Genomic DNA, 12,671 nt, shown 5'->3' on the forward strand with positions numbered 1-12,671 from the left:
GGAAATAGTGTTTACTTATTCTACATGTTTGCTTAAGAACATAAATAGAATAAACTGAGAAGTCTTCTTTGTGATATGAACCAAAGTAGATTTTAGTGTGAAGACAGACATTTCTGCCCTACACAAGGGACCTGAACAATGTTTCAACATTTAAAATTATTTTCACATGAGAACTCCCATTTAGAGGTTTCCAGTTTATGGTCACTGATTTCAAGTTAATAAGCAGAAGGGTATTTAAATAAAACATAATACAGAGCTTTGTGAAGTAAAGCTGTTAATCTGATTTCGATTGTTTCATTTCCAGCTCCACAACTCTCAGTTTCCAGTCAGCAGCCTTGCTGAAGGCTATGTGTACCTAAGTTCCTTGAGGTACTTTTGTTGTCAGAAATTTGTATCAACAGCACTGATGCAAAGAGCCCACTAACATTCCAAGAATGGAAAGTACACATGAAATAAAGCAGATTTAAAAACCATCAAGACAATGCATTTTTCTCATTTATTCAAATCTTCTGCAGGAAGTAAACACTGAAAGATTTAAAAAAACTTCACACTGCAGTATGTACAGTTTTGTGACATCACATGAGGAAATTAATTTCTAATAAAAAAATGAGACCAGTTAAATTACTGAAGACACATCACAATAAAATTGGTTGTGGTAAAATCCCGAATTCTTATGTATGGCAATGAGAATCAATACTCCTTTGTTTTACAGGGATGTAATAGTCCTGGTACAATATTTCAATTATGCAAAATGGAGTCCTGAACTTACATGATTTATTATAGTTGTATGAGCACTTCATGTTTTAAAAGTAGGTTTGCATTTTTTTTTTCCAGACCCTTTTGATTTGAAGCACATTCTTTCACAAAGCTAAAATACCACAGCAGAAGTCATGTCCAGAAGTGGAATACTGTTGTGTTTTGAACTGACCTGACTTGTTAAGACATTTTTTTTTTTTGCCAACGCACAGATGCACAGGGTCCCCCATGCACTTTTCATGCAGCAGGTAATCACAACTTTAAATAAAAGAATTTTTCTATACATTCTTCCAGACTTGCAACTGTATACATACATGCAAAAGTTTTTAAACCTATGTGATCATATTTACACTTATACATGGAATATACATAACAAAAAAGATTAAAAGGTTTTCTTTCCTTTGCATTAGAACAATACAAAATATGTATTTTTCATTAAGGAAACCACTATTTACATCACCTTTTAAAAACCAATTTCAACATATTATAGGCGTAACAAGTCAACATATTTACATTATATATAAATATATATATAATATATACTTACCAGTTTACTCCTCTGTAAGATGTGGCAGAGAACAAACTGGTAATATCATGTCACTGACGTCAATGAGAGCTGTAATACTTTCACCAACATTTAACAGGGAAAATTTAAACCACTCATTTCTTTCCTTTAAAAACATTTGTAAATTAAAAATTTAAAAACATCACTAAGAGTAAATGGCTAAGAAAAGTGAAAGTTATGGCTGAATTCCCTTTTGATCTCATATGAACTTCTCAAACTGAGCTGCCCAGCTATGTGGAATCAGTAGAGAAGCCCTCCAGCTCTCCACCTTTGATTCTGCGGTCATGCTTAACCCACCATCATTTCCTCAAGCTTTGGCAGAGGAGACACTAGAAACCTGGCTATCTGAGTCCCAGACACTTCCCTCTGGAAAGAAAAGGCATATCTGCGTGGCAATTCCAAGTCAATCCCCAAATCCAGCTGGCTTGGGCACTCCACCAAGTGCTGGGGACACCCCCTTGAGCAAGGCACCGGGCACTCCACAACCCAACTGCTTCAGCCCCAGCCCTTCCCAGCTAAGTGGGGCTAAAGTTAATTCAGGTTTAACTTCCCAGGGTCTGCAACTGCACCTCTAAGCGTGGTGTGGAGACAATTCCCTAACTCACTTCCTCACTGCTCTGAGAGCTGGAGGCAGCTTTCCCCTAGCAGTCTCAGCTGGCTGTAACTGGGGTGTGTTCTCCCCTCCCCCCTGCTCCTTTGATGGTGGGATCACACACCAGCACCCATCGATCCTGCACCACTCTGCCCATACAGCTGCTGCTGCTGCCAAGATCTGCCAAGACCCCATTTTGCTTCAAATCTATACTCTAAAAGGCCTAGAGGAGACAGGAGTTGCTGAGAGTACTGAATGCTACTCAAGAAATGACCCTGGTTTGCAATCCATCTATGGGGGTTGGTGGAAATCAGGGACTTTAGAGTTGCTTGGGAAAATGTAGCCAGCCCTACCAGTCTCTCCTGGGGCAACAAACCCAGCTCCTCTTCTCTGATGGAAAAGTCTCCAAGGCAAAAAACAGGAACTCCTTCTTACTCACCCATGCTACAAGACAAAAATAACTTGAGAGCCTTTGGTCCTAAGGTGTACATGCTGTAAATGTGGATGGGGTAGATTCAAAGAAGACCTCTCTTTCCTAGGGAGAGGGTAACACCAGTGATTATAATAACCACTGGAGAATTTCATATAGGAGGAGGCTGCTGCCCTCTTAGCAGCTGACTGAGCAGTCCCTTGGCATGTCCTGCCCTCTCTCAAGGGCCTCGGTGTTGTTACCTGCTGTTTGAGATTGCAATGTCTGCAAGAGATAAGATTCTTCCATGAACACCATGTCCTGAACTTAAATTCTTGTATATTAGAGTTTACTGACGTCTGTGAGAATGGCAATACCCTTTCATTAACATCAACTAAAGAGAAAGCTAAATCCTTAACTGGTCAAACTGTTAACATTTTAACTTAACTGTTTTATAAAACTTCCAAAACTAAATGTTCAAAAGTATATATTATAACAATAGACTACCCTAGAATAAATACAAAGGTCAGCACATTGCTCGATCCCAATATTTTTTGTTAGGGTCAGAATCTCTTCCCCACTCTTCATCTCAACTTAACTTTGAAGAAGTTTTTTCAACCAGATAATTCCACATCCTCTCATGCTGCATTTTTCTGTGGAGCCCTTCAAGCAAATTATAGCCCTGTATTTAGTCTGGGGACCATCTATTATTCTATATTGTATATATTTCCTACCTATATACACATTGTTTCAAGAAAAATAATCAATTAAGACTTTAAAAGACATTTAATGGATGGAACAAATACCATCTTTTTAATATTTCTGCTGGGTTGACTCATATAAAAAGAATTCAGTTCCACTGTCAATCCAAAATATACTTTATCTCATTAATGATTATTCTATGAGACATCTGAATTGTCATTGGGCCACTTATAAATGCAATATTAAAGACAAACAAAATTTTATTTTTATATTATACTTCAGACAATGACATTTAAAATGATATTAGATTTGTGTGAAGGTTTTAAAATATAAATCTTCTTTGTACAGCCCATTAATATATTATGCTTCACTGAAATAACATAAAAATATATCTTTAAATTGCTCTGTTATTTCTCATAAAAACCAGGGGGAATGTTTTTTATCGGATACTGCCAAATATTTGTGTTCCCTAAAAGAAGGTATCCCCCGGAGGGAGGCAAAACAGAATAGTGGTGCATTTTCCAGCTGTCAGACAGGAGAAGTCCCTCTCAGTAGGAACTGCACTGGGAAGAGGAGGAACTGATCTCAGGCTGGGGACAGGGGCAAGAGGGGGACAACAGCTTGCTCTGTCTCAGCAAGCCAGAAGTCTGGGAAAAGGATCTCTGAAACCAAACCAGACAGGAAAAGAGCAAAATGCCCCGTCACTCATCTCTGCTATGCAGACATGAGATGGACAGAAACAGCAGTTTTGTCATGTCATCGGCTTGCAATGGTGAAAACAGACAAAATTAAACCCAAGTGTAGCTTCCATTATTTGTGCAAGCCAACTGCTTAGGTGCTTGCTGATGGCAGAGAGGATTATCAGTGAAATCAAGAAGCCACAGAGAACTTTTAGGGGAGTAAAAAGTTCAGCAGAACTTCTGCTTGCCAACAATTCATATAATTTAGAGGAACTGGATTTTGTCCTCTTCCTCCCCACAGAGAAATAAGGGCTGCAAATGGAGTTAACACTGACAGTGCTAACGGGAAAGCAGAGCCACATGGCTCTTCCCCAGCCAGCAATTCTTTTAAGGTGTCTCGGCTTTGACTGCAATTTTCAGTTCCTCCCATCTCAGGCTGATATTGCCAGATGTTACAAATCACAGCACAGGTGGGGATTGAGGAAAAGGGCAGAGAAGGATTTCTCAGACATATCCCACTATCCATTACAGAACATGACAAAACCACAGTTTTATCCTCAGTGCTATCTGGAAAATTATTCTAAAGCCAGATTTTCTGCAGTGAAAGGGGAGTGCATTAAACCATGCATCGGCTGTTCAGAGAGTAATAAATATTGGCAGATTATAGATTCTTTTCCCTGGTTGTAGGAAGAGGCCAACACATTTTTCATTAAAATCCTATTCCATCTTTGAGTGAAAGCCTGATGTGCTGCTTTAGTACAGCTGGTATTCTTCCACAGGGAAGCAGGATGGTGCTGAACAGACAATTCCACTCATCCCCCTCACAAGCTTTCCAGCATCTCCTCACTGAATACATGTACTAAGCCTTATCCATCACACTGTTCCAAGAGGCATTTTGGCTTTCCCCTTTTAGGCAGGGAAGCAACAGGAATGTGCCGACAAAAGGACTCATGCAGTACTTGCATGGCCTATGAAAATCTGCCTTTTTTATAAAAACCTAGAAAAAACCCTTAATCGTAACTAGTAACTCATAACTATGGCTAAGAATTCTGAGGAAGGCATTTGTCAAGAGCAGGGCAAGGAAGAAAAATAGATTTTACACCACTATTCTGGCAGGACCACAAACAAGATTTAAAAATAACAATACAAATTTTGGAAGCACTAAAAAATACATTTCAGTGCACTTCAATTATTAACACTGATGCAGGTTTTCCAATATGACAAGATAATACCTTGGACGGACTGCTCCATTTCTTAAAAGTTATTCTTAAAATTTCACAAAACATATTAAAACATTCAAAAAAAAAAAAAAAAAGTACACTGTCTCTATGCTCAGGCTTCAAAAAAAGGAGGATTATTTTACAGGGAGGGAGGAAACGCAGCATTACCACCACCTAGGCTGTACGCTTACACGTTATGTTATACCAAAAGCTTGCAGATCCAAATAAGACTCTGATCAAAGAGTACTCATAACTTAATCCGATACATACAGAAACTTCTTGTACAAATTACAACCCTTCTATTTTCCTTGTGACAATCTACTGTAAAGCAAATTTTATCTACATGTATTTTAAATAACATCAACAGAAAAATAAAAAGTTTATCAAATGAAAACATGTTTCAATTAGACCATGCTTTTTTTCTTAAAATCATGCTCAATTTATACAGTAGTCAAGTTCATACTCATTTTTCTTTTTTCTTTTTTTTTTTTTTTTAAACAAAGATTCAAAACCACTGATTGTAAACTCACTGAGGAGGCTGCAGTTTATTCTGGCTCTTTTTTGATTGTTCGCACTTTTTCCAGGAGTCCATGCACTTCTCCATTCATACCACCATGCTGATGAGAGGTGTTACTCCCCATATGGCTGTTGTAAGGGCTTCTTAAGTTACTAAAAGGAGTTTTAAGCTCTGCGTCAGATGTCAACTCCTCTTTGATTGTAACATGAGTTGAACTCTCAGTAAATGAAGGTTCATTCCAAATTTCTTTGTCATGTGCTTCTTGGCTGCTGACAGGGTTGCCGCCTTTCTGTAGCATGTAGTACAATATTGGATTGGTTTTGGTCAGTCTTGGAGAGTCTTTCTCATAATCATTCTTGTCCATGCCTGTGATCACCCATCTGATGGGCCCTTTCTCACTGGGCATGGAACACATGCTAAACTGGTCGGGCTCGAGTCTGGACACTGTACTCCCCAAATGTTCAGGGAAGGGGGAGCTGGCAGGACTTTTTACTGCTACAGGATACTGAAATGTTCTGTGATCTACACAATTGTTCTGTTGCACAGGGCTTCCCATCAACGATCTTACAGAAGAAATGGTGAATTCAGGTTTATTCATTGTTGCACTGGTTTTGTTTCCTTTTTTCTTGCCCTCTGTTAGTATGTTATTCCTATGCTGTGACAGATCTCTCTCACAGTTTTCTGAGAGAAGCAGCTGTTTCAACACATTAAAGCCTTTACTATCTCTAGACCAACTCCTATTTTCAGTTTCACTATTTGAACCATGACTTACAGCATATTTAAATTCAGCATCACTTCTGCTGAATTTCAGTTCTTGCTGGTTAAGCAAAGGCCCATACAGTGCCTCAGTAGGAGAAGCGTGATTGTTTGCAGCATCAGACACATTACTTTTCATCTTTTTTAATGGGCTTTCCAAAGGCTCAGCATGAAGCTTCCTCTTCTTCGGTACCGTGCAAAGACTCTTGGATTCAAGGTGTGTCAGCTCGTTGTTTCGGTGACTCCTGTCCAGCTCATCTGCAGGGTAATTGTCTTGATTCTGTCTCAGCAACCTACTTAGCAGGCCATTTTTGGAAAAGGAGAAATCTTGAGGTGAAAGAGGCTCAGTTTTCAACTCCTCGGATGCAGGAGAAGCAGCTGTGTTTCTCTGCAGTGAATGAACAAACCCTTGGAATTTGTTACTCTTGCATTCTCTTACTTGTTGTGCATTTGAATTATAAGGAACATTTGATTCTTCAGATGGTTCAGTTTTTATTTTCACCGTCAATATTTGCTCATTCAAAGCCTTGTCTGTCTGTTCTTGAGAACTTTCATCTCTTAAAAGCATCCTCTCTTTTTTTTCACTTTTACCTTTACTGGGAGTTCCCAGAAGCAGCTGAAGGACAGTGCGCCTTTCAAGGAGATTTTCTATTTCCGAACCTGGAAGTCCTTGTTCAGTAGGTGCGGGCTGACAACTGAATATTTTGTTATTTTCTTCATGCATACTCAATTTATTCGTAAGCAGAGGGCTGTTCAATCTATCAATCAAGCCCACAGGTTTATCCATGTTCCCTGCCAGCAGCTGTTTGCTAGCTCTTTGTTCCTCACTCGACATGGAAGTCTGCATGCCACACTGAGCCAGGTTCTGCAGCAGCTTGCTGGCACTGAATGCCGAGGAGTTCTGGGGACTGTCAGTCCTGCTCAGCTTAGCTCCTTGAATTTCTTTGCTTTTGGACAGGTCTATCAAGTGTTTAGATGCGGGATTCATCAGTCTGTCCGGCTGGATGCTGCAGGCGTAGGGTGGTGAGCTCCGCTTGACACCCAGGGACTGGTGTGAGAGATTTATAGGAGAGTCTGCTTTTGCAGAAGCCAGCAAAGGTGGAGTGCTTAACGGAGTCATGCGGTTGGCACTGGGACTGTCAGTAACAGGAGTCCTTTTCCCAGTCTGTACAGTGAATTTTGCCACATCAGCTGTACTGTGTGGTCCCTGAGGGTCATTACTCTTGTCTACCTGTTCTTCACTCTTATGCCCGAGTAACAGCTGAAGTAGTGTTACTTTCTGGTGGGGATTCAGCTTAGAAGCTTTCGGAGTGTCTTTCTCTTCCTTGTTCTCTGGACAGGAAACTTTTGGATCCCAGTTATGAAGCAAGGACTGAGTCAGGTTATCCAGTGATGCAGGTGGACCTACATCTGGTTTATCTGTCCTCTGTTTAAAGGATAGGTCTATAGGAAGACAGTTAGAATGGGAGCTTTCATCATCACTGCTGTCTTCTGTAAAACTGGGATTGTTGTCTGAATACTCATCAACAGTTGTTGGTGTGCTGCTGTCTTCAAAAAGGCTGGCTCTCTCACTCTGCTCACGCCCTTTCAAGTGCTTGGTGGTATTCTGGCTTTTCAGCAAATGTAAGAGCAAACTGTTGCTGGGAGACGTTTTCAGATTACTCCTTTCCACAGTACTTTTGTATCCCATGGTTTTGGGAGGTGAATGCATGATTCCCACTGAACTCTGAAATGGTGCCATGTTGCCTTTGCTAGTGACTGTTTTGGGGGATGATCCTGCTTGACCATTGAGATGGCTTGTCATTCCTTTTGCCAAACCGAATTGGCCTATGTCCTTCTGAGCACTTTCTTGTAATCTGGCCATTGCTGCAAGTCTCTCGCTTGCAATCTGATTGGCATTTTGTGCTTTTAAAGCATGTTCCCTGGAGTACTGCTGCAAGTGGGCTTCACTGGAAAGGAGCAAGGCCAGCTGGCTGCATGCTACGCTGGGCTTGGGCGAAGCAGCAGGGCTGGATCGTTTCTCTACCATGCTTGCAACAGCTTGTAATCTTGCAGCACATGACAGGGGCTCGTTCATCACCTTAGGGCTGCTTTGCACTGCATGAGGAGATTCTATAAACCTCTCTTTGGGCAGGTTTTTAGTGATGTCAGGCAGGCTGTTGTCCAGCTTCTGATCTTTTGCTTTGCTCTTCTTCAGCAGAGTCTTCAGGTGACTGGATGCAACACCATAGCACCTTAAATCTTTCTCCACTTGTAAAGAATCATGGCTAAGGGAATACCCTTGCTCCTTAAGACTCTGTCTAATCTGCTGTGACAGAGCAACACTCTGCAGCCTAGAGCTGAACGACTGAAGCAAAGAGGCAAGTAATGTGCTATCCTGTTTGCCTTTAGGCACATTTTCAACCATGCCAGCCAACAAAGCTTCCTTTTTTCCATCTAAATCCACAATGGAATCAGACAACCGCCTTCTCTTTGCTGCATTCCAGTCTTCTGAAGACTGCAACAGTCTTGCTTTTTTGAGGTGCAGCATACCAGATCCCCGATATGTACTTGTGTTAAGAACTGGACCATTACTTTGACAGCTGGGAAATATATTTCCTGAAATCTTAAAGTTTTGATCCTCCCCACTATGCCCAGTGGACTTTTTGTCAACTGCAGTACCTGAGCCTCCTGCTGCTTGATGCATTAGTAATCCCTCTAGGTAAGTTAGAACAACAGAATCCTGGTGCATCTCAGAGCCAAGCTCTTCTCCATGAGTCATGTTCAATAAAAGTTTCCAAAAGGCTCTGGTTCTGTTCACTTCAAAGACTAGTTTTGCTGAATCAAGATGCAGAGTTAATAACAGGTAGATGTCTATAGTGTTTTCTTACAGACTTTCAGAAACAATAGAAAATGTATTATCCTAGGCAGGCTTCTCCCAGTGTACACTGTTTGGTGAGCCAGGTTTCCAATCATAGCAATCAGCTGATATCTAGGATATTTATGGACAACGTCTAGGAGGAGCACTCAAAACATGGTTCCACAGAAACAAAGTTCCATTAAGTATTTGCCGCCTTCTTTCTTCAGGAGACCAGCTTGCTTTTCTTCCTTTTCCATTTCCACCAAGCTCATAAAATTCCTAAGTCAGAAACACAAAAGACAGAAAGAGGATATTTAGGATAAGATATAATTGCACAAGACTTTCTTTCCTTAAAAAAAAAAAAATCAATCCAAACCCAACTCCCCACACATTGTCTTAGGCAGAAATTCAAGATCTGTAAACAACAAACACATTCCAGAAGAAACTAAAAATCAAATAAGGACAAAACACATCGTAACCAATTTAAAGAATTTAATGAAAACAATTCTGAGACAGTCTTATATAAAAATTAAGCTTGCTTCTCATAAGCACAGCTACTACAAGCCTTCACTGAATTTCGCTATTCTGCAGCTAAAAATAAGGACTAGCAAACCTGAAAGGAAAATCTTGAATCACTCTAAACACAGTTTTTTAAAAATTCCATTGAATTTTACTTCACAGTTGTATGAACTTTTCTTCTGTAAATGTAAATACACAGGACACGCAGGCTACCACTCTAAAATAGAACTAACAGGAAAAGGCAGGACTAAAGTCAATGTTTGGTTTCATGTTGAGTACATTTTCAAATAACAGAATAGGCAGCATCATATATATGAGTACATTTTTGTTTGGCAGGGGGATGATATTGCTGAAAGTAGAAACCAAGTCGTTAGTGCTGCCCAGGACTATGCACTAATGCAAAGTCCAGTATGGTAACACAACAGGGGTGAAATCTGTTCTTCTTGCAGCACCCAACAACCAGAAGTCATTAGAAAAATCATGTGATAAGAGTGGTGAAAAGGTTGCTTATGCTCCTGATGCAATATAAATCCTGGCATCAAAACTCTCCCTTTCCTGGAGGATTTTCACCTTTATGTTCTATCTGTACATGAAACATATGATGGCAAAACTAAACCAAACCAGTTCTTCCCTGAACTCTTGTTATTCTTCAAGAGTGAGTAGTATCTCTACTAAATACTCCCTTGGATGGGGCAATGTGGTATAAAAAGCTGTTTTAAAATGCACAGCAATGGCGCTTGTGCTGGATGCGTCTCTTCAGCTTCACTTACAGGGCTGGGTTGGGTCAATGGGCAGCACGAGCAGTTCAGTCACCACAGCTCAATAATGAGATCATCACACCACACATGCCTCCTCCTTCACTCATTCAATACTGAACTGGCATAAATATTCAACATGAGCAAAGGTAAGTGTCCTTCTGCATACTGAACTCTGCAATTCGCTTTCACTAGCTAAAACTCCATTGAAAACTTGTATTTACAAGTTTAAAAGGGATGTACACAGATGAAATCCTTGCCTCCTCCTAAAGTGAATGAATATTTTATGATTGATTTCCCAGAAGCTAGCTTTTAATTCAAAACCTACAGGCAACCAGAAGTCAGAAAAGAATCAGATCTTAAGAAAGTAAAGAATAAGAACTACTAAATAGCTGTCATGTTAACAGTCCTAATCTCCCAGGGCAAAGATTCCCTTATTAGGTTTTAAGTAATCTAAAAAAACTCTAAAAATGGAGCTATCTTTAAAAAAACCGCCCAAAACAAACCCAAACAAAAAAATCTAACCGGCAATGCCTTGTAGTGTAAATGTGTACACCCATGCATTTAAATATCAAATGCAAAGGTGTTAGCTATTATTAAGGTCTCAGTACTTCTCTCAGAAATTCATGCCCACATTAATCAGTACTTACACAATTACTGGTAGAAGACACAGTATTCCTTCAAACATGAAACAACTTAGATGTGGATTCATCTAACTGAAAACTACTGATCATCTTACTGTTCCTTCAAAAACCTCTGTACCTCTGGGTGGGCTTTTGCAGAGTTTCAACCCAAAACCAGAATAAAAATCACAAATAACAAATCCTTTAAAAATAAAATCAAGATTTCAAATGAAAACATCAAACATCCAGCAACAGTAACAGCAATACAATTAGACTAATTTCCTCAAAGATTTGGGAATGCACTTTATCTGGAGAATATATTTTTCCAGCTTCCAAAAGTAAACTGTTTATCTGCAACCAAATTTTCATGTTTCAAAAGGAAATGAAGCTGACAGTGTGCTGTTACTAAAAAAGAAGCAAGTAGCACTTGATATGCTCTGTACCACATTTAAGATAATAAAATTGAAATTTTGTCAGGATTTCTGACTATCTGAGAAAAGCAAGGCTTGCAGGTCACCTTTAAGATAGAGTCCCAAACAAGTGCACCATTAAGCCAATATTCAGTACAACTTTACTCATTACACCTTTGGGTAATTCAAAAAAGACCACACAAATCCTTGATGTACTTGGGTACTTAAAAAGCCTCTTGCAGGAGATGACACTTGTAGCCAGTACAGTTTACATACAATAACCATTTCCAGAAGTGTTTTGCCCCCTTTTTCATTTTTTAAATTTTATTTTAGTTACCCAGTGCTAGGGAAATACTGATAAACTTAATGAAATTGGGTTGCTGCAAAGAAGTTTCTTTAAAGAGAATGAAATCTGGAAAGCACTTAACACATAAGAACAGGACATCAGCAAACCTTTTAAAAAGCCTCTTCTGATCTAGTGAAGCAAGAGGCATTACAGTGTTAAAATCTCACATGACAATGTCCATCTGAGGTGTAGTCACGCCAAATCCAAACCAGCTTTGGAAATAAACGTTCAGCAGGACACTGAGGCAACCATTCCGCAACTTTTAAAAAGTACATATAAACTGTACAAAAGAACTTCACTTTCCAGGACCCACTGAAATGTTAATTTTTTTTTTTTAATTAAATATTTAAGAAATTACTGGAGCAGTGGTAATGAAAAAGAAAAGAAAGTTAACGAAAAAGGCAGAAGAAAGAGAAAGGAGAAGTCAATATAGCAACAGATCTCTTTTATTTCCCAGTAAGGGCTGAAGCAACTGCTAAGATCTATGAATCTCTAGACCTAAATATTATATTTAATTACTGTGACAAAACAAATTGATAAGTTGATGTGCTTTCCTGACCACAACTACTCTAAATGCACGCTTTTTTTGTAACTTCTACTATCTTCTCCCAGACTTCTGTATCCTGAGAAATAAACAACCCAACTGTTTTGCAGAACGTCCAGGAGCGCCCACTGATTACAGCTCATTAAGTCATGTTTTACCTAGACAAAACTAAAGCAGCAGCAGAATCCACAGCACAAATGCTGTGACGTGGTGAGAAACTCCCCAAGTGAAGCACACCATGAGAAATCAGTCCTACAGCCTTTTAAAATGTGCCTAAGGAGAAACTGTAGGCACAATAGGGAAGATAAGGGAATATTAAAATGTTCGCTGAACTGTATACGTCCAGAATATTAATTCCACTTTTGCACTTGTTGAAGTTTTTCTTTGTTTGCAAACTACAAATATATTTATCCACCAATAGCAACAAACTTTAAGATC

The 12,671-nt window shown here is 39.5% G+C and overlaps 1 protein-coding gene across 3 annotated transcripts in view; it reads right to left on the bottom strand.

The window, feature by feature from the left end:
* Positions 1 to 517: 517 nt before the first annotated feature.
* NRIP1 (nuclear receptor interacting protein 1) overlaps positions 518 to 12,671 on the bottom strand; it is a 73,908-nt gene continuing 61,754 nt past the window's right edge. For all 3 annotated transcript variants that reach the window (XM_082279170.1, XM_082279168.1, XM_082279169.1), the window contains one exon: positions 518 to 9,315. In XM_082279170.1, the coding sequence (XP_082135296.1) occupies positions 5,470 to 8,958 (3,489 nt within the window). In that variant the 5' untranslated portion in view covers positions 8,959 to 9,315 and the 3' untranslated portion in view covers positions 518 to 5,469. The remainder of the gene's footprint in view (positions 9,316 to 12,671) is intronic.

The sequence above is a fragment of the Coloeus monedula genome, assembly GCF_965178545.1.
Source record: "Coloeus monedula genome assembly, chromosome: 3".
Lineage (NCBI taxonomy): Eukaryota > Metazoa > Chordata > Aves > Passeriformes > Corvidae > Coloeus > Coloeus monedula.